Raw genomic sequence first — 23,868 nt, 5'->3', positions numbered from 1 at the left:
TTATTTCATTGGACGCCTTATTGGCGTCCAATGTACAATAATGCTCAATTGTACAATTCCTGTGTCAGGGAAGAAATAAAAAAAAAGAAATTAACTTTTATAAAATATATAGATTTATGATAATTAAGACTGAGCTAGCAGATGAGAATTCTAGTCATTGGCCAAGCAGCATTTGAACCTAATACAAGTCTCTCTGTACATTAATGTGGGCCCTAACTCAGGTGGGAGGCTGGCATAAAGGGCACACGTGGTGGAAGGGCTTGGCGGATTTTGGCGGAAAGATTTATTGTAACACATTAATATCCATCAACATTAATGGTCTTATCTCCCCTATAAAAAGACACAGATTAGCAGAATGGATAAGAAGACAGAATCCTTCCTTCTGCTGCATACAAGAAACTCACCTCAACTTCAAAGACACACGTTACCTAAGAATTAAAGGTTGGGGAAAGATATTCCAAACAAATGGACCCCAAAACAAGCAGGGGTAGCAATCCTAATATCCAACAAATTGGACTTTAAACTAAAATCAACCAAAAGAGATGAAGAAGGTCACTTCCTACTCATCACAGGAGAAATCCATCATGATGAAGTCTCAATTCTGAACATTTATGCCCCAAATACAATGGCATCCACGTTCGTAAAAGAAACATTACTAAAACTCAAATCACACATAAAACCGCACACACTTATAGTGGGAGATTTCAACACCCCACTCTCACCACTGGACAGGAACACCAGAAAGAAACTTAACAAAGAAACAAAGGAACCAATAGAAGTTATGGCCCAATTGGACTTAACAGACATCTATAGAACATTCCATCCAAACACAAAAGAATATACCTTCTTCTCAGCGCCACACAGAACCTTCTCTAAAATCGACCACATTCTTGGCAACATAGCAAACCTCAACAGGTACAAGAAAATTAAAATAACCCCCTGTATCTTATTAGACCACCATGCTTTAAAGTTAGAATTCAACAACAACACAAATTGCAGAAAACCTGCAAAACTCATGGAAATTAAATAATGCCCAATTGTACAATTCCTGGGTCAGGGAAGAAATAAAAAAAAATAGAAATTAAAGATTTCCTAGAATTCAATGAGAATGTGCTCACAACATACCCAAACTTATGGGACACTTTGAAAGCAGTGTTAAGAGCAAAGTTCATAGCACTAAGTGCCCATATGAAGAAACAGGAGAATAATCACACTAGAGAATTAACAGCAAAATTGAAAGCTTTAGAAAACAAAGAAGCCAATACACCCCGGAGGAGCAGACACCAGGAAATAATCAAATTGAGGGATGAAATCAATAAATTGGAAACTAGGAGAACAATACAATGAATCAATATCATGAGGAGTTGGTTCTTCCAGAAAGTCAACAAGACAGACAAACCTTTATCCAGAGAGAGAACATGCAATTTAATAAAATCAGGAATGAAAAGGGGGACATAACAACAGACACAGAGGAAATCCAGAGAATCATCAGATGATACTTCAAAAACCTGTATTCCTCAAAATTCTAAAACCTAAAGGAAATGGACAATTTTCTGGATAGATTTCTCTTACCAAAATTAAATCAGGAACAGGCAAGCAACTTGAATAGACCTATAACCCCTAATGAAATAGAAGCAGTCATCAAAAGTCTCCCAACCAAAAAAAGCCCAGGACCAGATGTCTTCAGTGCAGAATTCTACCAGAAATTCAAGGAACAGCTCATACCAATTCTCTTCAAAGTATTCCACACAATAGAAGCAGAAGGGTCATTGCCAAACTCTTTTTACCAGGCTACAATTATCTTGATACCCAAGCCACACAAAGACACAACTAAGAAAGAGAACTACAGACCAATATCCCTCATGAACACTGATGCAAAAATACTCAGTAAAATACTTGCAAATCAAATCCAAGCACACACAAAAGAAATCATCCACCATGATCAAGTAGGCAGGGATGCAAGGATGGTTCAACATATGAAAATCCATCAATGTAATCCACCATATAAACAGACTGAGGGGAAAAAAACACACGATCATCTATCTCACTAAATGCTGAAAAAACCTTTGCAAAATCCAACACCCCTTCATGATAAAGGTCTTGGAGAGATCGGGGATAACAGGAACATACCTTAACATAATAAAAGCAATACACAGCAAGCCGACAGCCAACATCAAATTAAATGGAGAGAAACTCAATGCAATTCCTCTAAAATAAGGGACAAGACAAGGCTGTCCACTCACTCCATACCTCTTCAATATTGTCCTTGGAGTTTTAGCTAGAACAATAAGACAGCAAAAGGAGATCAAGGGAATACAAGTTGAAAAGGAAGAAGTCAAACTTTCACTATTTGCAGATAATATGATAGTCTACATAAGTGATCCAAAAAACTCTACCAGGGAACTCCTACAGCTGATAAACACCTTCAGCAAAGTGTCAGGATACAAGATTAACTCAAAAAAATCTGTAGCCCTATTATATACAGATGATATATTCGTGGAGAAAGAAATCAGAGAAACATCACCCTTTACAATTGCCACAAATGACATAAAATGTCTTGGGGTAATGCCAACCAAAAAAGTGAAAGACCTGTATTGTAAGAACTTTTAGTCTCTAAAGAAAGAAATTAAAGAAGATACCAGAAAATGGAAGGTTCTCCCATGTTCTTGGATAGGTAGGATCAACTTAGTAAAAATGGCAATCTTGCCAAAGGCAACCAACAGACTCAATGTAATCCCCATCAAAATCACAGCACAATTCTCCACAGACCTTGAAAGAACAATTCTCAACTTTTTATGGAAAAACAAAAGACCCAGGATAGCCGAAACAACCCTGTACAATAAAGGAACTTCTGGAGGCATCACCATCCCTGACTTCAAGCTCTATTACAGAGCTATAGTCCTGAAAACAGCTTGGTATTGGCACAAAATAGAAAGGTAGACCAATGGAGTAGAGTTGAAAACTCTGACATTAACCCACACACCTACAAACACCTGATTTTTGACAAACAATCCATATATATCCGATGGAAAAAGAGAACATCTTCAATAAATGGTGCTTAAGTCAAAATGGATCAAAGACCTCAACATAAATCCAGCCACACTGAACCTATTAGAAGATAAAGTGGGAAATACCCTTGAATTAATTGGTACAAGAGACTGATTCCTGAAATTACACCAATAGCATAGACACTGAGATCAACAATTGATAAATGTGACCTCCTGAAACTGAGAAGCTTCTGTACGGCAAAGGACACAGTCAGCAAGACAAAATGACAGCCCACAGACTGGGAAAAGATATTCACCAACCCCACATCTGACAGAGGGCTGATCTCCAAAATATACAAAGAAATCAAGAAGGTAGTCTGCAAAACACCAAACAATCCAATTAAAAAATGGGGTACTGAACTAAATAGACAATTCTCAATAGAGGAATCTAAAATGGTTGAAAGACACATAAGAAAGTGTTCAACATCCTTAGCCATCAGGGAAATGCAAATCAAAACAACTCTGAGATACCATCTTACTCCTGTCAGAGTGGCTAAAATCAAAAACACGAATGACAGTTTATACTGGAAAGGATGTGGAGAAAGAGGACCACTCCTCCACTGCTTGTGGGAGTGCCAACTTGTACAGCCACTTTGGAAATCTGTATGGCAATTCCTCAAGAAAATGGTTATGAGTCTACCACAAGATCCAGCAATCCCACTCTTAGGCATATACCCAAAAGAATCACATTCATACAACAAAGACATCTGTTCAACGATGTTCCTAGCAGCACTATCTGTAATACCCAGAAACTGGAAGCAGCCTAGATGCCCCTCAACCAAAGAATGGATAGAGAAAATGTGGTACATTTACACAATGGAGTACTACTCAGCAGAAAAAAACAATGGAATCTTGAAATTTGCAGGCAAATGGATGGAACTAGAAGAAACCATTCTGAGCGAGGTAACCCAATCACAAAAATCACTCATGATATGTACTCACTCATATGTGGATTTTAGACAAAGCGTAAAGGATTACCATCCTACAATCCACACTGCCAGAGAAGCTAGTAAACAAGGAGGACCCTAAGAGAGACAAACTTTGTCCCCTGGAGAAGGGGAAAGGGTCACCATCCCCTGAGCAAATTGGGAGCATGGGAAGAGGGGGGAGGAAGCTAAGAGAGTGGGAAGGAAAGAAAAGGAAGGATGTAGAGGTCATGAGGGAGCAGAAAGGTTGAGTAAGGTGTAGTTTAGGAAAAAGGACATATGATAGGTAGGATTTTAGTTGGGGGGGTTGTAGAGGATGAAGTGAGGGAGAAGGGAACTCGGATCACCATGTAATTCAATCTTGTTTGTAATTCAAATATATAAAAAAATAAAAAACTGAAAAAATATATTGGTTGAATTCAGGAGTTTCCACAATCCAATGTCTCTCAGCAGCTATTGTTTTTTTTGTACATTTGTGTTTTAAAAAATTCAAAGTTTACATGACACTATATAGGATCTAGACTACTTGTGTATTTTCTATCCTTATATGGCTTATTTTCATTTTATTACCTCTCTCTCTCTCTCTCTCTCTCTCTCTCTCTCTCTCTCTCTCTGGTTTTTCTAGACAGGGTTTCTCTGTATTGCTTTGGAGCCTGTAACATGAATTTATAAATGACCCAGAGACAGATATTGGGATTCAAGCTTCAAGCTGAATATCAGAAAATCAAAGCAGTGAGCAGCCGGCCACTAGCTCTCAACTGTAGCTCAGACTGAAAGGGCTGACCCATGCATGAGCTCTTCACCAGATCTTGAACTGCTGCCTCTCCTCAGTGTGGCTGAAGAACGAATGCCCCTACCATCACTGTGACTGGAGAATGAATGCGTTTCTGAGACTTTGCTTCTGTCTTATATAATTCCCCTTGATGGGATTAAAGGTGTGAACTATAATTATCTTTTCCATTGATTCACTCTTGTGTAGATCTGGGTGGCCTTGGACTCACAGAGATCCATCTACCTCTTAATTCTGAGTCCTAGAATTAAAGGTGTGTATTACCACATTCTAGCTGCTGGGATTAAAAGTGTGTGCCTGCCTCTAAGACTTGTGACTGACTTTGCTTTTCTAAATCCTCAGTCAAGATGAAATAAATCATAAAAATATATCACTGCAAGAGCTTGTCCTGGAACTCTGTCTGTAGATCAGCCTGGCCTCGAACTCACAGAGACCTCCTGCCTTTGCCTCCCAAGTGCTGGGATTAAAGGCATGTGCCACCAACGCTCAGCAGTTTACCCTCTCTTTAAAAAAGTTACCTTATTATTTTTAAACTATTTTTTTCTGTGACTGTCTATACCCAGTTTTCCCCCTCAAGCCTATGCATATTGTTAAACACACTGTAACCTGTTTAGAGTTTTTTTTTTTTTTTTTTTTTTCTGTCTGAACCGGCTTTATCATGTATCTGTAACCTTTTCTGTCAGCATGAGCAAAACCTTGAACCAGCCATGTGGCTTAGCTCATGGCACACTTGTAACTCAAGCATGCAGGCAGCTGCTGGGAGATGTGTCTCTGTACCGTGGCTGGCATGAGAAACATGGAAGACTAGGAAGCCATGTTTGGCTCTCTTTCTGTGTGTTTAGGACCTACGTTTTAAAGCTTTGTAATGTCTTATGTGGATGGATGTGGATGGATATTGCGTGCTATTTGTAGTGAGTCTTGCCACCAGCTCCAAAATAACCACAAAGCGACTTTTTATTAATTATGAAAGCTTGGCCGATAACTTAGGTTGTTTTTTAGCTACTCTTATAACTTACATTTACCAATACTTTTTTTTATTAACCTATGTTCTACAATGTGGCTTTTACTTCTATCCCATTTTGTATGTCTGACTCCTTTTGTGACTGGTTGGCTTCTCTGCCTTTCTTCTCAGCTTCCTCTGCCTGGAAATCCTGCCTAGCTATTGGCCATTCAGCCTTTTGTTAAAGCAATCACAGTGATGTATCTTCACACAGTGTGAAGGAATATTCCACAACACAAATCAGTTAACACTGAAAGGATGTGGATGAGTCAGTACTCACTGAAACTTCTTCACACTATGTCATGAAGCCCATGTTGGGTTGGAGCAGCATGATGGTTGGTTCTTATTTTCAGATTGCCACAACTGAGAATCACCTGATAAGGGAGCCTGCCTTAAGTAATTGTCTTTATAACATTGCCCTGTAGGAATGTCTTTGGGGGGATTATCTTGGTTGTTAACTGATGTAGGAAGCCACAGCTCATAGTGAGTGGTGCCATTCCCTAAGCCAGGGGTCCTAAACTATACAGGACAGAAAATATCAGGCTCACAAGTAAGCAGACAACATGGTTGCATTCCTTTTGTTCTGCTTTTGGCTGCTAACTAAGTTCCTGTCTTGACTTTTCCCCAGTGATGGACTGTAATGTAGAATTGTGAGCTAAAGAAACCCTTTCCTTCCCTCTGTTGCTTTTGGTTAGTATGATGTATCACAGTGACAGAAATTAAGCCAGGGCAAGCAGGAAGGGGTGCATTACATTTTCTGAGGCTTCTCCCAGAATAACTTAAGGGAAACTGTCTTTAGTTAGAGTCTTAACATTCCAGAGTTCTTTCTTGTCACTTACCACCATGTAAGTGCCTGTCAGGGTACACTGGCATTCAGGCTTTGAACAAAGGACTGTTAGTAGCCTTCTGTAGTTAAGAAGGCCTTCCAAGTGGCTTCCAGTTTGATTTCAAACAAAGAGGAGCATTGTGATATGGCTGCTGTTGACCTGTAGTTGAGATATGGGTTCTGATAACGGCCCGTCATGTGCTTCCTGACGAAGATGCTGGAACAGAGTGTTGAGCAACTCTATTCAAATACAATCCTGCTGTTCCCACCTGCAAACACACAGAACAGAGGAATATTTTTGAGAACATTTGTATCACTAATAATGACAGTCAGGTATATGATGGGTACTGAGGTCCCACTCCGTCTAGTAATAAGTAAATTAATTCACAGATAAAGTAATAGGTGGGGAAAGAGATCTCCCACAGATTCCTTCATGCTTAAGTATTATTAAAATTGTATTAATTTCTTATATGTGCTTCTAAGGATAATACTAGCAATCTAAAAGATTGTGTCACTTTTACATTTTCAAATTTATTATGTGTTTTCAGAAGCCCATGTGCCATGTGGGGAGGGGTGTCAAAAGATGACTTAGAGACTGGGTTCCCTTCTTCCAATATGTGGGTTCTGGGGAATTGAACTCATATAGCCAGGTTTGGTGGCAAGCACCCTGACCCACTGAGCCATCTTACAGGCCCAAATTTTAGATACTGAGTATCTTAAGGACAAGGGGGGGATCAAGAAAAATTTAATCAAGATATGTAATTCTCTCTCCGTTTCCTCTCCCCCTTCCTTCTTTAATTCTTTCCTTCCTAAGGTCGTCCTCTGTAGCTCAGGCTGGCTTTAAATTCTCAATGCTCTTGTCTCTGTTTGCAGGGTGCTAGGTTTCAGTAGTGTCACCAAGCCTAGCTCAAGAAGTCTCTCACTCTCTCTATGCATGCATATATATATATATATATATATATATATATATATATATATATATATATATATATAATCCCTTAGGCCTGGTGCCACCCACTCTGGTGGAGACATTTTTCTTCCTTGTGAAAATTAAGTGGTGAGACAGGCCTGCTAGCCCTGCCCATCCAGCCTGCCTGGTCTTATACCCAGTGGCTTGGAATACCTTGTGATTAATTACAAGACCCTCAGCAATCTGCAGTACTGGGGCTAGAGTGTTTTGATGGGACAAACAGTTGGGAAGGTCCACCTGGGTCTAGGACCCACACTGGGTCACCTCGTAGCTCTTTGGGTTGTTGCCTCTTCCTGCTCTAACATTTCTCTCACTCCCAGGACAGGCATAGGGAAAGCCACACTGAGGTAAAATGAGAGATAACAGAAAGACCCATCTTCATGTCCTGAAACCCTTCTTCAATGCTGTATTCAAACGGAGCAGAGACACCCCCACCCCACCCCAACCCCTCCACACAGACATACAGACATTTCCCCCACTGTGGGCACACAGGATCACTCAAGCATGCATATATTTTTGTAGTTTCGGGAAGTCACACTCCTGCCCAAATCACTGATTGATATGCATGACTTATGGTCTCATTCTGCTGAGGTCTGGAAGGCACAGCCCTACCTACCCGGCTCACCTCTGTTCTGCATTAGCAGAAGTGGCCTATCTTCCAGTAGCCTGTTCAGGTGTCTGGTACTCTAACATCCCCTCCCCCGTTCTTGGCCAGTCCCTTGGATTGGTCCACCTGCTACTTAAATGCCCTACCTTTCTCTCTCTTGTCACTCCGGAGGCAGGTGCAGGAGACTCACGAATTCTGGGTGGCCAGAGCTGAGACCCAGGTAAGGTCCCTGTACCCCAAGGCAAGGAGAGTATCTAGGTGAGGAAGGGGGTCCATCCTGCCTCTAACCTTCATGCCACCCTGGTGCCTAAGATGGGGACTCTCACATTTTTTTTATACCATGCCTATCAAAGCAGCTGACACCATACTTGAGGGAGACAAAATCTGTTTAGCTCAAAACCCTTGTGCTCATCTCACTCATCTCTGTGCAGACATTTCAGAGTACAGACACCTATTTTCCTGAAATTGCTGGAACCTAATATGCCAGTGACAAATACTGTTTTCTGGCTTGCTCACTAACTTCCTTATATAGCCTAGGACCACCTGCCTAAGATAGTGCCAACCAGAGTGGGCTAGGCCTCCTGCATCAATTGATAATCAAGACAACTCTCCCAGAGACATGCCCACAGGCTAACCTGATAAAGACAATTACTCAATTTAGATTTTATTCCCCAGGTGATCTAGACTGTGTCAAATTGATAATTAATGCTAACTATGATATGGGGCATGGAGCAAGGGGTATGAGCAACTGAGAAGTCCTGGTCAAGATGTGGTCCAGTTCTTACAGTTGATCTGGACAAAGTTGATCTGCTACCACTTGAAGTGGCCAGGCTGGTTCTCACAAGGTAATAATTTCTGCTCCAGGGTATGGCCCTATCTTAACAGATAATTGCCCTTACCTAGCAGGTGGACCATTCCCTAAGACTTTCCTCTTAAATCCAAAGTAACTTGTGAGCCCAAGTGAGTAATGAAGCATTTTAGCAAAAGCAGTGTCTAAATGCCTGTCACAGGGGCCACCACGGCACCAAATGTGTCCTGCTGGCTATGCTCTTGCTCTGCTCTACCTGCTCGCTTAGTCTGTAAGAGACACTAATGGGGTACTTTTCACGCCCTTGCCCCTCAGCTTCTCTGGCATTTTGGGCCTGAGGAGCTCCACAGCCCATTCTTCCCAGCATTTGTCATCACCCATACCAAGACCACACGTTCAGGACCTTCTGAGTAGTACCAGATGCATGCCTAACCCCACTGTTCTGTGTCTATGCTCCTTCTGCCCCAGGTGGGTGAACTCGGCTCTCTTCCCTCACCCTCCAGGCTCACTGAGGCTGCCTCCTCCTGCATCTGGCTCAGTCCCTTACAGGCTAGGCTTAATATAGTCAAGGTGGCCGTCCCAGGACAGATGAGTGTAAGATGTGTGTGTCTTACAAAGTGTTTTAAATAATTTTCAAATTTTGAACAAGTTGCCAGCATATTAAACTCAAAGAGTTCCAGTTCCTCCTCTTGTTCTTAGAACTATAAACTAGACTTTGCTTCAGAGACTGCAAACACAACAGTGATTAAACCAACTTTGTCAAAAGGACCTGACACTTGGATAGACAACTCCATTTCCCCTGCTTCTCCTGAAAGTGCAAAGGGAGAGCAGAATGGCCCCTTTCCCCACCTGGCAAATTAGGGGTATGCCCTAATGCTCCCCTTCTTCATGTGGGCAGCTTGCCATCTCTTTAAGACACTTGACCATTTAATTCCATCATGGCCAAGGTTCTGTCTTCATGGCCTCTACTTCCTCACTATGTGGAGTTGAAAGGGCAAGCAGGGAGGGAGAAGAAAAAGAGAGAGAACAGAAGCCATGTCGTTTTGATGGCATAGCACCAGAATCACAATGTCATTTATACATGCTCTATTCTTTTTTCTCTATTCTTTAAGGCAATCAACAATCTGCACCTCTCTAGACTTAGGAGTAGGGAGCATAGCACCTGACTCTTGGAAGAAGAAGCATCAGTGATGTTTAAGCACACACAAAGGAGAAGATGACTATTATGTGACCATCTCTGAAAAGCTCAACCTACCTCAGCATCCCTCCTCACCCTCTGTCCCAAGAAGCTAAGAATGAATTCACATAATAACATCTTTTGTGTCCTAGCTCTGTCATTAGCCATTGAGGGACCCTGGTCAGACCATTTTGTGTCCATTTCATCTTATGGTTGTTAGAAGGATTTAATTCAGCTAAGTAGGGAATAAAAGGAACTTAGTATGAGAACTAGTGCAGATAAATTCCTCAGTAAATGGTAGACTCTGTGCCCATCTACTTCTGCCAATTCACCTCTTATAACATAGTTGGGTTCTAGGTTCTGCTTACCTGGATTTGGATTTTTACTTTGCCACTCATGAGCTGTATGATGTTGGGCAGGCCATTTTACCTCCAACACTTCATTTCTCTCCTGAATTCTGTCTTAAAAGGACAGAATTAACAAAATTGAAGGCAAAAAAATCTTCCCAGTTTTAACTACTTGTGCAGAGGAGCTCACTGCCTAGAGGAGTCTCCGTCCACATTCAGTGCCAGGAATGGTCATGGAAAGAAAATAGGAAGCTGCTGCTCGTACAGACGGGGAAACTGAGATTTGACTTATCCACAGAGAGAGAGAATCACAACATGTGAGAATCACATGTTGCTGGAGTTTTTCTTGTCCTGTCAGGTCCTGCAGCTTCAGCCCCAAATGAACACACAGAGACGCTATATTATCTATAAAACTATTGGCTGATGTCTAGGGCTTCTTATTGGCTAGTTCTGTCTTAATCGTGGCCTTGGCTACGTGGAATGCCTAGACCTATTACTCCTTTGACAGCTACATGGTGTCTCCTTGCAGCACCTCTTGCTTACCTTTCCCAGATTCTCCCCGTCTCCTAGTCTTGCCTATCTTCCTGCCTCTATTGGCCAAACAGTGTTTTCCCCCTTTTTTATTTAAAATTTTTAATTACTACTCATATTTACATATTCATCCCCCCATCCCCTCACCCTCCCCTCCTCCCATGTTCCCCACAACACCCCCAGTCCACCCTTCAACTCTTCCCCAGGGATAGTGAGGCTCCCCACCCCCTTCAAAGTCTGTCATATCATTTAGGGGAGTGGCTAGGCCCCCCTTGTTGTATCTGGGCTACAAAAGTATCTCTCCTTAGGGAATGGGTTCCCAAAATCCATTGTGCCCTAGGGATAAAGACTGTCTCCACTGTTAGAGATCCCATAGACTGTCTTGGCCTACTAGCTGCCACCCACATTCAGAGGGCTTGGTTTGGTCCAATGCTGTTTCCCCAGCTTTATGACAAGGGTCTCCATGCTAACAGTAGGTCAGGTCCACTGTTTCTGAGGTCTCTCCAGCCCCGTCTTGGCTCCTTTGTTCATCCCTCCTCCCTCTCCACAACTGAATTCCAGTAGTATGGTTCAGTGCTTAGCTGTGGGTGTCTGTTTCTGCTTCAAACAGCAACAGGATGAAGGCTCCTTCCTCTCCTTGCCCCGGGGCTCCCACTTTGGTCAGGGGTTCTTGTCCCCATCCCCTTCTTGGAGGGACAATGCACTCTTCTCTTGGGGTCCTCCTTGATTCCTAGATCCTCTGGCAGTGTGGATTGTAGAGTAGTGATCCTTTGCTCTATGTCTAAAAATCAAAAATAAGCACGTACATACCATGTTTATCTTTTTGTGATTGGGTTACCTCACTCAGGATGGTTTCTTCTAGTTCCATCCATTTGCTTGTGAATTTCAAGATTCCATTGCCAAACAGTGTTTTATTCGTCAACCAATAAGAGAAACATATATACAGAAGAACATCCCCCATCAATCACACAAGACCCCAGGACTCTGGATTCACACAGATCAGTGTAACCCAGTTTATCAACTGTTGTCTCCACAGGTGCTTGCAGTGAGCATGAGATTCTTGTGGACATTCTTCTTCCTTGGATGCGTACTTAACCAGAGCCATGTCTCATCACAAGATTTCAGCTACGGATTAGGTAAGCTACCCCATCCTTCTTAGTTCTGTCCAAGGAAACCCCCAAAGAGATGAACTGACATTTCTCCATATATCTGACCCATCAGAATAACAAGATCTTCCAGTGTCTCTGCAAACTTCTGGAGGCACTGTACCCTCTCTTAGAGACATCCTGTCCCATTTGGACCACATCTTGTCATCCAGATCACTTATTTAATATAAACTACTTTCTTCCCATTACTGATTGTCTCAGCATAGTCTTCCATTTTTACACCTACTTCCAGGTAGGTCTTTTTAGCCTTCAACTCTAAAAATCTAAGTTTCATGAAACTTTGCCCTAAAGAACAAAAGCCTCAGCTCTGGCAGCCCCAATATTGTAGGTTCATCCACCTGCCACAATATGCTCATTAAAGACATGAATAATGGCTAGCAAAGAAGAAAGAGATTTAGTTGACACATTTCAAAAGGAACAAATAAAGGGGTTTAGTGATCCCCAAGTTCATCTTTAGGGCTCTAACTTTAGAGTTCAGTAGAGTAAGACTGGGGCAAGGAGCAAGAGGTCTGCATCATGAAGACTCAGGGTCAAGGCGTGGTCTAGTTGGTTATGGTCTCCATCTTGGTTCTCCAGGGTGTTCTGAAGTTGTTGTCGGTGTCATTTCTCTAGGAGATTCATCTGGTTCTCACAAGACATCACTTCAGCTCTCTGTGTGACCTCTTACTCATAAACCATTGTTCTCATCTGCAGGGGGTCTGTCTGTCTTTTGAGGCTTGCTCTTCCTAGAATCCACGATCTCCATCAGTTTAAGACAGTGACCTATCCCTGTGCTTTCAACCTTGCAGGGGAAAGAGCTAAGTTAGGAGGACAGATGATTGACATGTCCAGGAGACAGAAAGAAGGAGTCTGAACCAAAGTAAAAAACCCAGATGCCAGATTCTGTGGGCTCAAGTGAAGTGTTCATGCTTTTTAATAAAAGCCGTTGCTAAGTGCCTGTTACAAGAACACAGGCAAGAGCTTAAGCAGCTGCTTGGGGAGCACACACCACAGACTTACAGTTTCTGGCCTTATGACCCACCCTTTGCAAAACAACTCCTACCTTCCAGATCTACAGCCTGGCCCCATTATCTCTGAGGAGTTCTCACCTGGATTTACACTCTTGTTACAGATTTTTGTCTTAGGTCTAATTTTGATGTAATGAACGGAAACTTCATCTGCTAGAAGAAAATACATAGTTAGGAAAAAATATTGATAAAAAGGGAGACAATCTGTCTTATCGATTTCTAAGTCCAGACATCCCCTGGGCCTCCTTAGTTGCTGAAGTCAAGATCTAGAAGTAGGAGGATATAGCTCAGAGCTAGAAATGAGTGATTAGCCAACATTCAGAAAGCCCCGGGTTTCCTCCCCAGCACGGAGATAAAATAATAAAGTGTGTGTGTGTGTGTGTGTGTGTGTGTGTGTGTGTGTGTGTGTGTGTGTGTACATCAAGATCAAGGAAGGTGTGAGCAACCAAAGCAGTTACTCCCTCATTTCACTATAAATGACCCAGTGTGGTCCTTATGTACCTGACTTTTCATTGCCTCCTCGGCTCAGGTGCAACACTGAACCTTGGTTTTCCTTTTGCAAGGAACCTGGCTCCAGGGTATGGCCATGACTGGCTCTGAGTTGAACACCTAATTTCCTGACCTCAATGGGAGTTTGTACCCCAGGACTCAACCATATGTCTCTGTCTCAGCAGACATAAAAAATGGAAACAGTGATGCATTGAATCCAGAGCTTCTAAGTGATGGTGAAGGTGGATACATTAATCTTGGAGATGGCAGTGAAAAACTGGCTGCTATGCCTGTTACTTCATCTATAAAGGTCCCTGAAGTCAAGCAGGACATCATGGATGAACTTGATCAACTCAAGATGAATGCTTCAGACTCCCTGGACACAAGTGACATCACCAGCGGAGTATCCTCTGGGCAGCTGGGTCAAAGAGTATAAACAGTCCTGGCCACTATGGTGCTCAAGAGAGCCCAGCCCTTCAGTGGTGGGTGTCATGAATTTTACAGGCAATGGCTGTGCTTAGGATGCTCCTCAAGGTCTGAGGTGGCATCTCTGGTCTGTCTGGGGCTGAGTCATCTGGTGACCCAGGTCAATCTGGAGAAGGATCAATAAATAGTTAGCCTGAGGCTGGGTCATCTGGTGATGTGGATCAGTCTGAGCAGTTTGGACAAATGGCCCAACTGGTGATGGGTCATGCTGGTTGTTGTGGTAAAGGTGATATTGGATCAATTTTCTGGAAGGTTTGGTCAGTCTTGGAGCAGGACCAATAAATATCCACTGTGAATTTAGGTCATCTAATGGTTTAGATGGAGAGTTAAGGGCTGGTCAGTTTGGAGTTGGGTTTTCTGGGGATTTAGTCAGTCTGGAACAGGATTAATGGGAAGCCTACCTGGATTTTAGTTAATCCAATGATATTGCCATTCTTGACCATGACCATTTAGTAGTCATGGTTAGTTTGGGCTTAGTTTATCTTTTGACTCTGGTCCCTCTGGTTCTAGGTTCCATAGTGATTATATGGAATCTAAGGCAGGGTCATCTTTGTGTTAGAAATTAAAGCAGGTTCATTGAAAGGTGCTGACAGGAAAGTTGCTGATAAGGAGAGTTACAGGCTCATCACCATAGGCAGTCATGATAAGGCCCTGTTGTGGAAGATCATTTTGGAGAGAGATATTATTATGGCCATAGGCAGCCATAATTTGGCTTTGAAGGGAGAGAAGGCTTTTCCTTCAAAATGATAAGACAAAAGTGTTTTCTGACTATTATAGGTTTTCAAGAGTAGGTGGGGCAATTCCATAATATGTGATCTAGCCTGGCCTGTCTCTGTGCTGGAGTCTGGGAAGTATTGATAAAAGTAAAGTTATAATTCAAGATTGTCGTTGGTCTAGATATCAGGGTGTATGGGCAGGCTCACAGTTGTGTGAGGAGAAGAGCTGAATGTATAAGAGGTTCAGTATGCTTTCTTATGACCTCTGTCTGGAGAGATCTGTAACCTACCACCTTGGATCAAGGCTTGGTGTCCCTAACTGCTGTGTTCTCAGTGGGGAAGTACCACCTGAAGGTCTTGCTCACATGGTGACTCCAGTGGATTATGCAGAGACCTCCACCAGTTCACCACAGTTAATGTGAAGGCACCATAAAGAGGTCTGGCAACTTCCTTAACCAATAGCTGTCAACACCTGTTCTCAGCCAAGACATCATGGGTCAGGAGGCACTGTTGAGCACTGTTATTCTCAACAGCCAGAATCTCATCACTGAGAGAGAAAAGCTACAGATGCTTCTCCTGGGTGGCAGTCTATCGTTTGGTATCAAAAATGAACTCGTGGAGGCTGCAGGGACCAAGGCTGTAGAAGGCCTGGTTTGCAAGGGCTCCCTGGGTGGCCTTTGTGGCCACGGGAGTCTCTCTGGCATGAATGATGTTCTGAAGAACATGAATTCTGGGAACCTCAGTAGCTGGTAAGTTTGATTTCTTTAACAATAAACAATTCTCTAAAACATTGATCAGAGAAGGTTCTAGGTACTGTAGGGGAAGCTGTAGCCACGCCTACTTAGGGGCTGGCTACAGGTGTGCCTGACCACGCCCTCATAGGCATGGCTACAGCTTCCCCTACAAGGTACCTGAAAGGCATCTGTTTGACTCTGATTAAAAAGTTGGTACTGAGAAGTCACCACTTTCTCTACCAAAGCTGCAGTTACTGCTAAGTGTTTCTCTAACATGGTCCATCCCTTGAATTTATGTGGGCTTGAATGAGCTCTGCTATATTATAAGTCATATCAGGAAAGCATATTGTAGATGCTATGATCACATATCCCTTAGTTATCATCTCTCCCCCAATGAGTAAAAGAACCCCTTTGTTCCAAGCTAATCCTATAGTTACCAGCTGAGGCTTTCAATATGGTATCTGTGTTTTCACTTACCATCTTAATCAACTGCAAAGTCAGTTACTGGCTGATGCTTTCCAGGTCTAGGATTTATAGAAATGGGACAGAAATCAAGGTTAAGGAGGGACAGGCATAGGACAGAATGAAGGGAAGCCACTGCAGCCTGAGTAGAGAGCCAAGGAGACCAAATTGGCTTATCCGCTTTACCTCACTCTTCCTCTTCTGTAGGCTCAATGTCACTCGCTTCGATATTGTCCAGTTGTCATGGAAGGTCTTTGCTGCATCCAGTCTTGAAATTAAATTCCAGACAAAGCTGACTATCAACTTTTCAGGGTGAGCAATATGAGGAATGTTTTGGCTTGAATCTGAACTATCCTCTTCAGGCTCATTCATTGAACTCTGGTGCTGTTTGGGGTTGCTGTGGAGCCTTTGGGAGACTTGGATGGCTCAAGTGCGTCACTAGAATCAGGCCTTGGAAGATCATAGCTTGTCCTCAAGCTCCAGCTGCCTCAGTTTCCTTCTCTGCCTTGATGTGAGCAGGTGCCCTTCACCATATGATCCCATTGCCATGCCTTCCCCAGCAGATGGATTAAAATGAAATGTCTCTGAAATTGTGAGATCAAAATAACCATTTTTCCGTCTTAAGCTGTTTCTGGTGGCATTTGATCCACAGTGATTCGAAGTAACCAATATGGTGAGCAGAGGAAATTCCTAGAGCAAGTGAGTGGTTTTATTGGTGATTTTTTCCTTTCAACAGACAAGATGGCCTTTTGTTTTTCTTAGCATTTTCCCAAGATCTTGATACTGTCTGCATAAGTATACAATTTCTTAGGATGGCAGTGATGGAAGGACAGAAATGGAAGTCAACACTTTTGCTTTTCTGCTGCGTTCTGAGGCTGTGTTGAAACAAACTTGGGGAGAAGATTAAAATACAAAAGAAAACAGCCACCAATCTTACAGCAGAGAGGTAGTGAATGGTCTTTAAGATCTCAGTTGGTGTCTTTTCAGTTCTTCCCCCACAACCATTCTGAAGGCAATAAATGTTCAATGCTACATATGGTACTTGTGAGCTATCCTGTGGCTAAACATCAGGATTGTCCACTATGTCACCCTTTCAAATACCCCGTGATTGATACAAGTAATGAATCTGCCAATACTCTGATTATTAGAAAGTCCATGAGCACAATTCATAGCTTGCTATTTATTTGTTTAATCATCTATCTATCTATCTATCTATCTATCTATCTATCTATCTATCTATCTATCTATCAATCTATCTATCTGCTGTGCTGGGTGTTAAATACAGGACCTCATATGTACCAGACAGACATTCAATTACTGAGCTACATCACCACTGTGTAATGTATAGCCTTTGATAAACACTGCTAAATTACTTTACAGAGACACGGCATTGGTGAGAAAATGTATCTAACACTTTTGAGTGCTTCACACAGTCCAGTTGTTCCTTTGAGTGTTCTCCTTAGTCCCTATTGTAGGCTTCTAAGGGAAGGAGCTATTATATCCATTTTACTGAACAGTCGGCAGAACCTCAGGGAAATTCAATCAGATTACATAATGTATGAAGACAGGGAAAGAGCTCAGTTGGAAAAGTGCCTGTGACACAAACTTGATGACATGAGTTCAGATCTGGTTCAGGATCTGTGCCTGTCACCCCAGTGTTGGTGAGGACAGAGGGATCCCTGAAGCTCACTGGCTGGTGGACATATCCAAGTAGATGAACTTCAGGCATATACCATCACACACACACACACACACACACACACACACACACACACACACACACACACCACCCTCACACACACACACACACACACACACACACACACACACACACACACACACACACACACACACACACACACACACACACACACACACACACACACACACACACACACACACACACACACACACACACACACACACACACACACACACACACACACACACACACACACACACACACACACACACACACACCACCCTCAATCACACACACACACACACACACACACACACACACACACACACACTGCACACGGGTGGCTGTGGGCATACTATAACTCCAGGAGGAGATACTAATAGTGGCACTGTGCACGAGCTCCAGGTGGAAAGGGCAGGCATTAGCCTTTCTCTTATTGAATTTATATATACACATAAAACAAATTAAGAGTATATCTGGGAAATCAGGAATATTTTTTGAAGTATGCGTATCAGTTACCTCTCACCCACAGTGTTTGCAAGTTACAGTGAAACCTTCAGAGTGTTTGCAGACATACATGCATTCAACTTCTAATAGCCCTTTTCCATGCACCCAGGATGCTTTCGTTTCTCAGTGGCTCCACAGTGGATGTGAACATCACGGTCCCCTTGGATTTGCACCAGACTGAGCCTGGCCAACTCTCATTTTCCGTGAAGAGCTGCCAGGCTGTATTCACTGGGATCCAAGTGAATACAGGGTAGGTACAAACCCAGGAGAACTGGGCACCAACAAACTGGGCATGGGATGGTGTTATGCGTAGAGCAGTTACTAGTCTCCTTGAGATCTGAGCAGAATGCCAGCAAGCTATGCCACTAGTATTCCCTATTTTAATGCCCTGTCTAGTCAAGCTTCTGCTTTAAGGATCCCAAGAAGAAGGGGATTCATTTGGGCCAGAAGCACAGACCTCTATGGCAGCACCCACTTGTGGAGACTATTGGGCGCTCTTTTTTTTTTTCCAAGCTCTCATGGAGAGATCCTGGGTAGGAGCTTTGTCTCATTACTTTTCATGCTGGCCTGACATCTCCTGATATACCTGCATGAGCTCTTTAGGGAAGAAGTTGGCTTATAGTCATCATTCATTCATCCAGCACATATTGAGCTAATAGATACTCTTGTTCCTGGAGACACTGGGGAGCAAGACCATGAGAGATATGCGAGTGAAAATGAAGGGATAATGAATGGAAAGCTGGTTTGATGAGAAGTGGATAGATGGATGGATGGATGGAAGATAAGTGAGTGCATACATGCATGGATGGATTCAGGGATGGATTAAAGAAATAGTAGAAAATGGCATATTAAAAAGACATTAGTGGTCTACTTGAGAGGTCTAAGCTAGGTTTACTGGGGCAGGGGGTCCTGAAAAATACACACTAGCTTAATTTAACTTAGTGGTTCTCAACTTTCCTAATGCTTTGACCCTTTAATACAATTCCTCATGTTGTGGTGACCCCCAACCATAAAATTCTTTTTTATTACTACTTCATAACTGTAATTTTGCTACTGTTATGAATCATAATGTAAATCTCTGATATGCAACCCCTGTGAAAAAATTGTTCAACTGCCAAAGGAGTCACAGCATGCAGGTTGAGAACCACTGATTTAACAACAGAAGATATAACCATTATTCAGATTGTATAACAGAGTACTTCAAGGCTCTTAGAGGTGATGATCATTGTCAATGATTTCTTTTCCCTCCTCAGCACATTCTCCAGAATGATGGAATCGATGGCTAAATGGTCCTTGAACATTTCCTTGCCCAATATAGTAAGTCTGACAACATGGCCCTGGCAGACCCTGAACATGAGTTGTGGAGAAGGCTCTGTTGCTAGGGGAACAGAGGACTAGCCCATGTGGGCAGAGGACAGCTTCATCTTTGAGCTGTGCAGAGTCTCTTTCCTGTCCTTTGTCAAGGCCCCTGCTTCTGAAGAAGGGACAGAGAAAAATACAGTGGTTGAGTGATGACTCTAACAGGCAGTTTAGGCCTGTGTAATAGGGATATTGTGATGTGTTTACTATAGAGTTTCTCCATCTTATGTTCTGCAACGTGTCTTAGATTACAAAGGATTCAGCATGTATATACTGGTCAGGTATGTACAGATACCCTCTTAGCATGGCCTCTGATCTTTTGTATTGCAGTTGTGCCCAGTGGTCCGATTCTGGTTCTACATCATCAACCAACAATTGACCGTTCTGAAAAGTAAGTAGAGCTGTTGCCTGAGCACTGCTTTGTTGTATCAACTGCCTGCAGTAGCCACCATCCCTACTCCTACACAGCTGCCAGAAAGACCTTTATGAGTCAAACTCAGATTCTCAATTTCCTGGGGGATCAGTTGCAGACCTCAGGGCATGTTGTCAAGGTATTTCCTGAAGCTAAGTCCCCAGTGTTCTCATCCTCCTTTAGTGGAGTACCAAAGTCACCTCCAAATACTCCACAAGGTTTGGTGAGATATGGCTGAGCTCTGCAGGACTTCCCACTCCAGCTATCTATGTCTGAAATATTCCTTCATCATCCAGTATAATCACCATGTTTGGTTCATCTCAAAGTCTTTGAAGCTCTCTCTCTCAGAAGAGCCTCCTCCTTAGGATCCCTACAGCCCTTGGGCCCTTCCCTGACCACTCACTGTATTGTGTGAAATGTCTACTTGCTGGCTGCCTCTTATAGTACCCCGAAGCTCCTTAAGGGGGACTCCATTGTATTTGCCCTCCCATTTGCCTCACAGTCCATATTGGGTACAGCGTAGACCTCCCCCCAAAAAACTCTACTGGTCTATGAAATGGAAAGGGAAGGAAGGCATGTGGGAGACATGAGTGAGTGGGAAAGCAAAAATGTGGAATGAGAGATATAAAATGCTGGGAAGATGATGGAGGAGTGATGGACACTTAGGAGGAGGAGAGGGAGGGGTTGAAGTGGATAGTAGAAGTCAGAAGTGATAGAGGGATATAAAAGATAGACAAATAGGAATGGAGGAAAAAGGAAACAAAAGAATTTGAGGACAGGAGGAAGGAAGGATTGATGGACAAAGAATGACAGTTGCTGTGTGCATGTGTGATATATCGATGATGGATTAGTGATGATTGGAAAGAAGGGTCTTTTAGCAGCTGTGTAGGAAGACAAGAGGAGGTGAGATGGGCTATGACTAAGTCAAGGGAAAAGTAAACTACTTAGATGGATAAAGGGGGGAGGAAAATGTGCAGATGGAAGGGAGATGGCAAGTACTGTAATAGGGAAGGAAGGAGTCTGGTGAGCCTGGAAAAGGAGAGGTCTACTTTGTAGGAGAGGTAGGTTGCCATTTATAGCCTGAGAGCACTCACTTCTCTTACTGGATGATAGTGGTATTCTGTGTCCTCACTCCATACTTAACAGTTGGGGAATAATCTCTCTTCTAGATACACCTGCTTGTGGCAGGAATGAGCAATGGAGTTTTATGAGCCCCTGTTTCCATCAGTTGAATGTATCCTGTCTTCCCTGTTCTTTCCATTGTTTCTTTTCTCTTTCTCTCCATCAGATATTGCCTCACTTGGGATGTCAGGGAACAGCAACTTGCCCATTACCCCACAGCCCATGTTGTATGAACGCTCTTATCACATGGACCTTAAGGTAAGAATATCCAGGTCCTCTTGAGGACTTAGAGGAGCCAGGTCTCTCCACATGAGGTCTCTTTGGTTGGGATATGAGCTTTGACTTTGGATAACTGTGTAGCCCCATGCCCTCACCTCTGAAATCCAGTTTTCTTGTGTCAAGTAGGGTGATTTTCATAGTCACACATAGTTATCACCTGATGTCTCGTCCAGGATACATGTTTCCCTATGTCATAGCATACCTGGAATTAATGTCCTCTATTCAACGGGATAGCATAGTTTAACTGGAAAGTTTTACAATGTCTTATTGGTCCATTAAGTAACATGTACTTGAATTGATAGTGTTCAGTACTGTAAATATGATTTTCACAGTAGGAACTCAGGAAACTATTGGCTTATTCTGTTTTGCCCTTGATTTAAAAAAGATTTAAACAACCAGTCAAGTTTATTGATTGGCGTCTTCATACACAGAGCCTTCAGGGTGCTGGGGCATTCGTCCTGATGGCCTTGGCTATATCCTCCTCACTAGCTCTTTTCAGGCTGGGACATGGCCAGGAACTTGGGGAAGTTCCTGGATTCTTCCACAAGGTGGGATCTTGGGATCAATAGTCCACTGCCTCTCAGTCCTCAGCTATCCAAGGTCAGAGTCTGGAGTTCAGAATTTAGGAACAGTGTTGTGATAGTTCACTGTTTGACCTGGGCAAAGTCATTCCCATCTCCAAGCCTCCTTTCCTTGTCTTTTATCCTCATGTTTCCAAGTTGTTATCAGGTTTACATGGAACACAGACCCTGGAATGTAGTCAGTACATACTTACTGTGAGGTTTTGGTTTTGTTTTGTTTTTCCAGGACAAAAGCTTCCCAGCCTCTTTCATCAATTGGCTGATTAAAAGTAAGTATTCTTTCTCATACCCACCCCAGAATTCCCCAATCTTACCTCCCTCTTTAGTGTTGAATATTCTGTGGGAAGAATACTGAAAACAGATATAAAATCATGGAGTCACAGAACCAGTGCCTGGATCAACCTTACTGAAGCTGGGATCCTGGAAAGTCAGATCTATGGTATTACAGTGGGGTTCCGAGATAGCCCATTCTAGAGGGGTTAGATTATAAGTGGGTCTCTAGGACAGTTCACTGATCTATGTTAAAGAGAAATTCTTGCAGTTGTCCAGTCCTAGGTAGTTGGTGCTTTAGCCAGGTTTCTGAGTTATCTTATACTTCAGTCATTAAGGTTTCTATGATTGCAATATATCCTCTGCAGTGACCAATGTTACAGTGAGGTTCTTGAGATATCTCACGCCATAGCAATTATGATTACAATACCACTCTGAGGCTTTCCTATTCACAGTGATTCTTGTTATAGAGGAATTCCAGAAGTAGTTTTTTCCCCATAGTGTTAAGTGCTAGGATGGAGTTCCTGGGATAGTCCACTTCATAGAACAGAAAGAACCTGAGCTGGGCATTTAGGGATAGGCTTAAGTCCCAGTTCAGCCAATATGGTAGTTACTTTTCTTAATGTTGTGATCAAATACCTGACAAGAAGCAAGGGTTTATTTTTGTTTGAGGGTACAATCCATTACAGTGGGGAAGGCATGGCAGCGAGAGCATGGCGTCATATTGTGTCTGTAATCGGGAAGCATGGGTGAGTGCTAGTGTTTCTCTTACTTTATCCTGAATAAGTCTTGGATCTCAGCCGTGGAACAATGCACAACACACTCGGGGTGGGCCTTCACATCTCCATCAATTCAACATATAATCTACCTACTCAATAGGCCCAGAAATGTCTCTAGACTGTCATGTTGATGATTGGTATTCATCATCACAGCCACTGACTTCTTGTATCCCTTCAATGTGTCCTGCTCTCCATCTCTCTGGGCTTCATTTCCTATCTGTTTGGAACTCTCTGTCTCCTTGATGACTTTTAACTAATTGAATGTATTGGGACATGGAGAGGGGAACAAGATTAGAGACCAGAGGAGTCTCCAGAAAAATACAACCTGTGATAAGTCCTCCTCATGGTGACCAGTGTCTTCTAAGGTCTGAAATCCCGATTTATGTCTTCTAATCTCTTTGGTGTGAGATGCAGATGCTCAATGACCCCCATTACCTGTAGGATGTTGATGGAATCAGGAAGGACTACAATAAGGATGCTCAAATAACTGAGGGTCACCATGGAACTCTCTGACCCCAGGTTTGGTGGCTCTGGCCTTGATCTTCTCTCCAGCAATTATCCACAGTAACCCCTATCAGTCTTTTCTCTAGAGCTTGGGTTTTTACTCACTGAAGCTGACCAGGGAAAAGCATCCACAAACATGTATGTCACCATTGGGCTGCTTCAGGAGGTCCCATCTGTAAGAACCAACTGAAGGCATGTGCTTGAGAAGGGATAGGACAGTAAATGGCCTTTCAATTCAGACAGTGGGCACAACTTACAGTCCTG

At 42.8% G+C, this 23,868-nt stretch overlaps 1 protein-coding gene across 1 annotated transcript; it reads left to right on the top strand.

The window, feature by feature from the left end:
- Positions 1 to 12,080: 12,080 nt before the first annotated feature.
- Positions 12,081 to 22,406, top strand: LOC100759326. Its single transcript, XM_027422710.1, has 9 exons — positions 12,081 to 12,165; positions 13,877 to 14,121; positions 15,356 to 15,642; positions 16,297 to 16,401; positions 18,408 to 18,548; positions 19,552 to 19,615; positions 19,988 to 20,048; positions 21,358 to 21,449; positions 22,278 to 22,406. The coding sequence occupies exons 1-9, from the start codon at positions 12,081 to 12,083 to the stop codon at positions 22,404 to 22,406; spliced, it is 1,209 nt and encodes a 402-aa protein (XP_027278511.1).
- The last annotated feature ends 1,462 nt before the right edge of the window (positions 22,407 to 23,868 follow it).

The sequence above is a fragment of the Cricetulus griseus genome, chromosome 6, assembly GCF_003668045.3.
Source record: "Cricetulus griseus strain 17A/GY chromosome 6, alternate assembly CriGri-PICRH-1.0, whole genome shotgun sequence".
Classification (NCBI taxonomy): Eukaryota; Metazoa; Chordata; class Mammalia; order Rodentia; family Cricetidae; genus Cricetulus; species Cricetulus griseus.
Note: the sequence above shows the minus strand (reverse complement) of the source record. Positions and strands in the feature narration are given on the sequence as shown.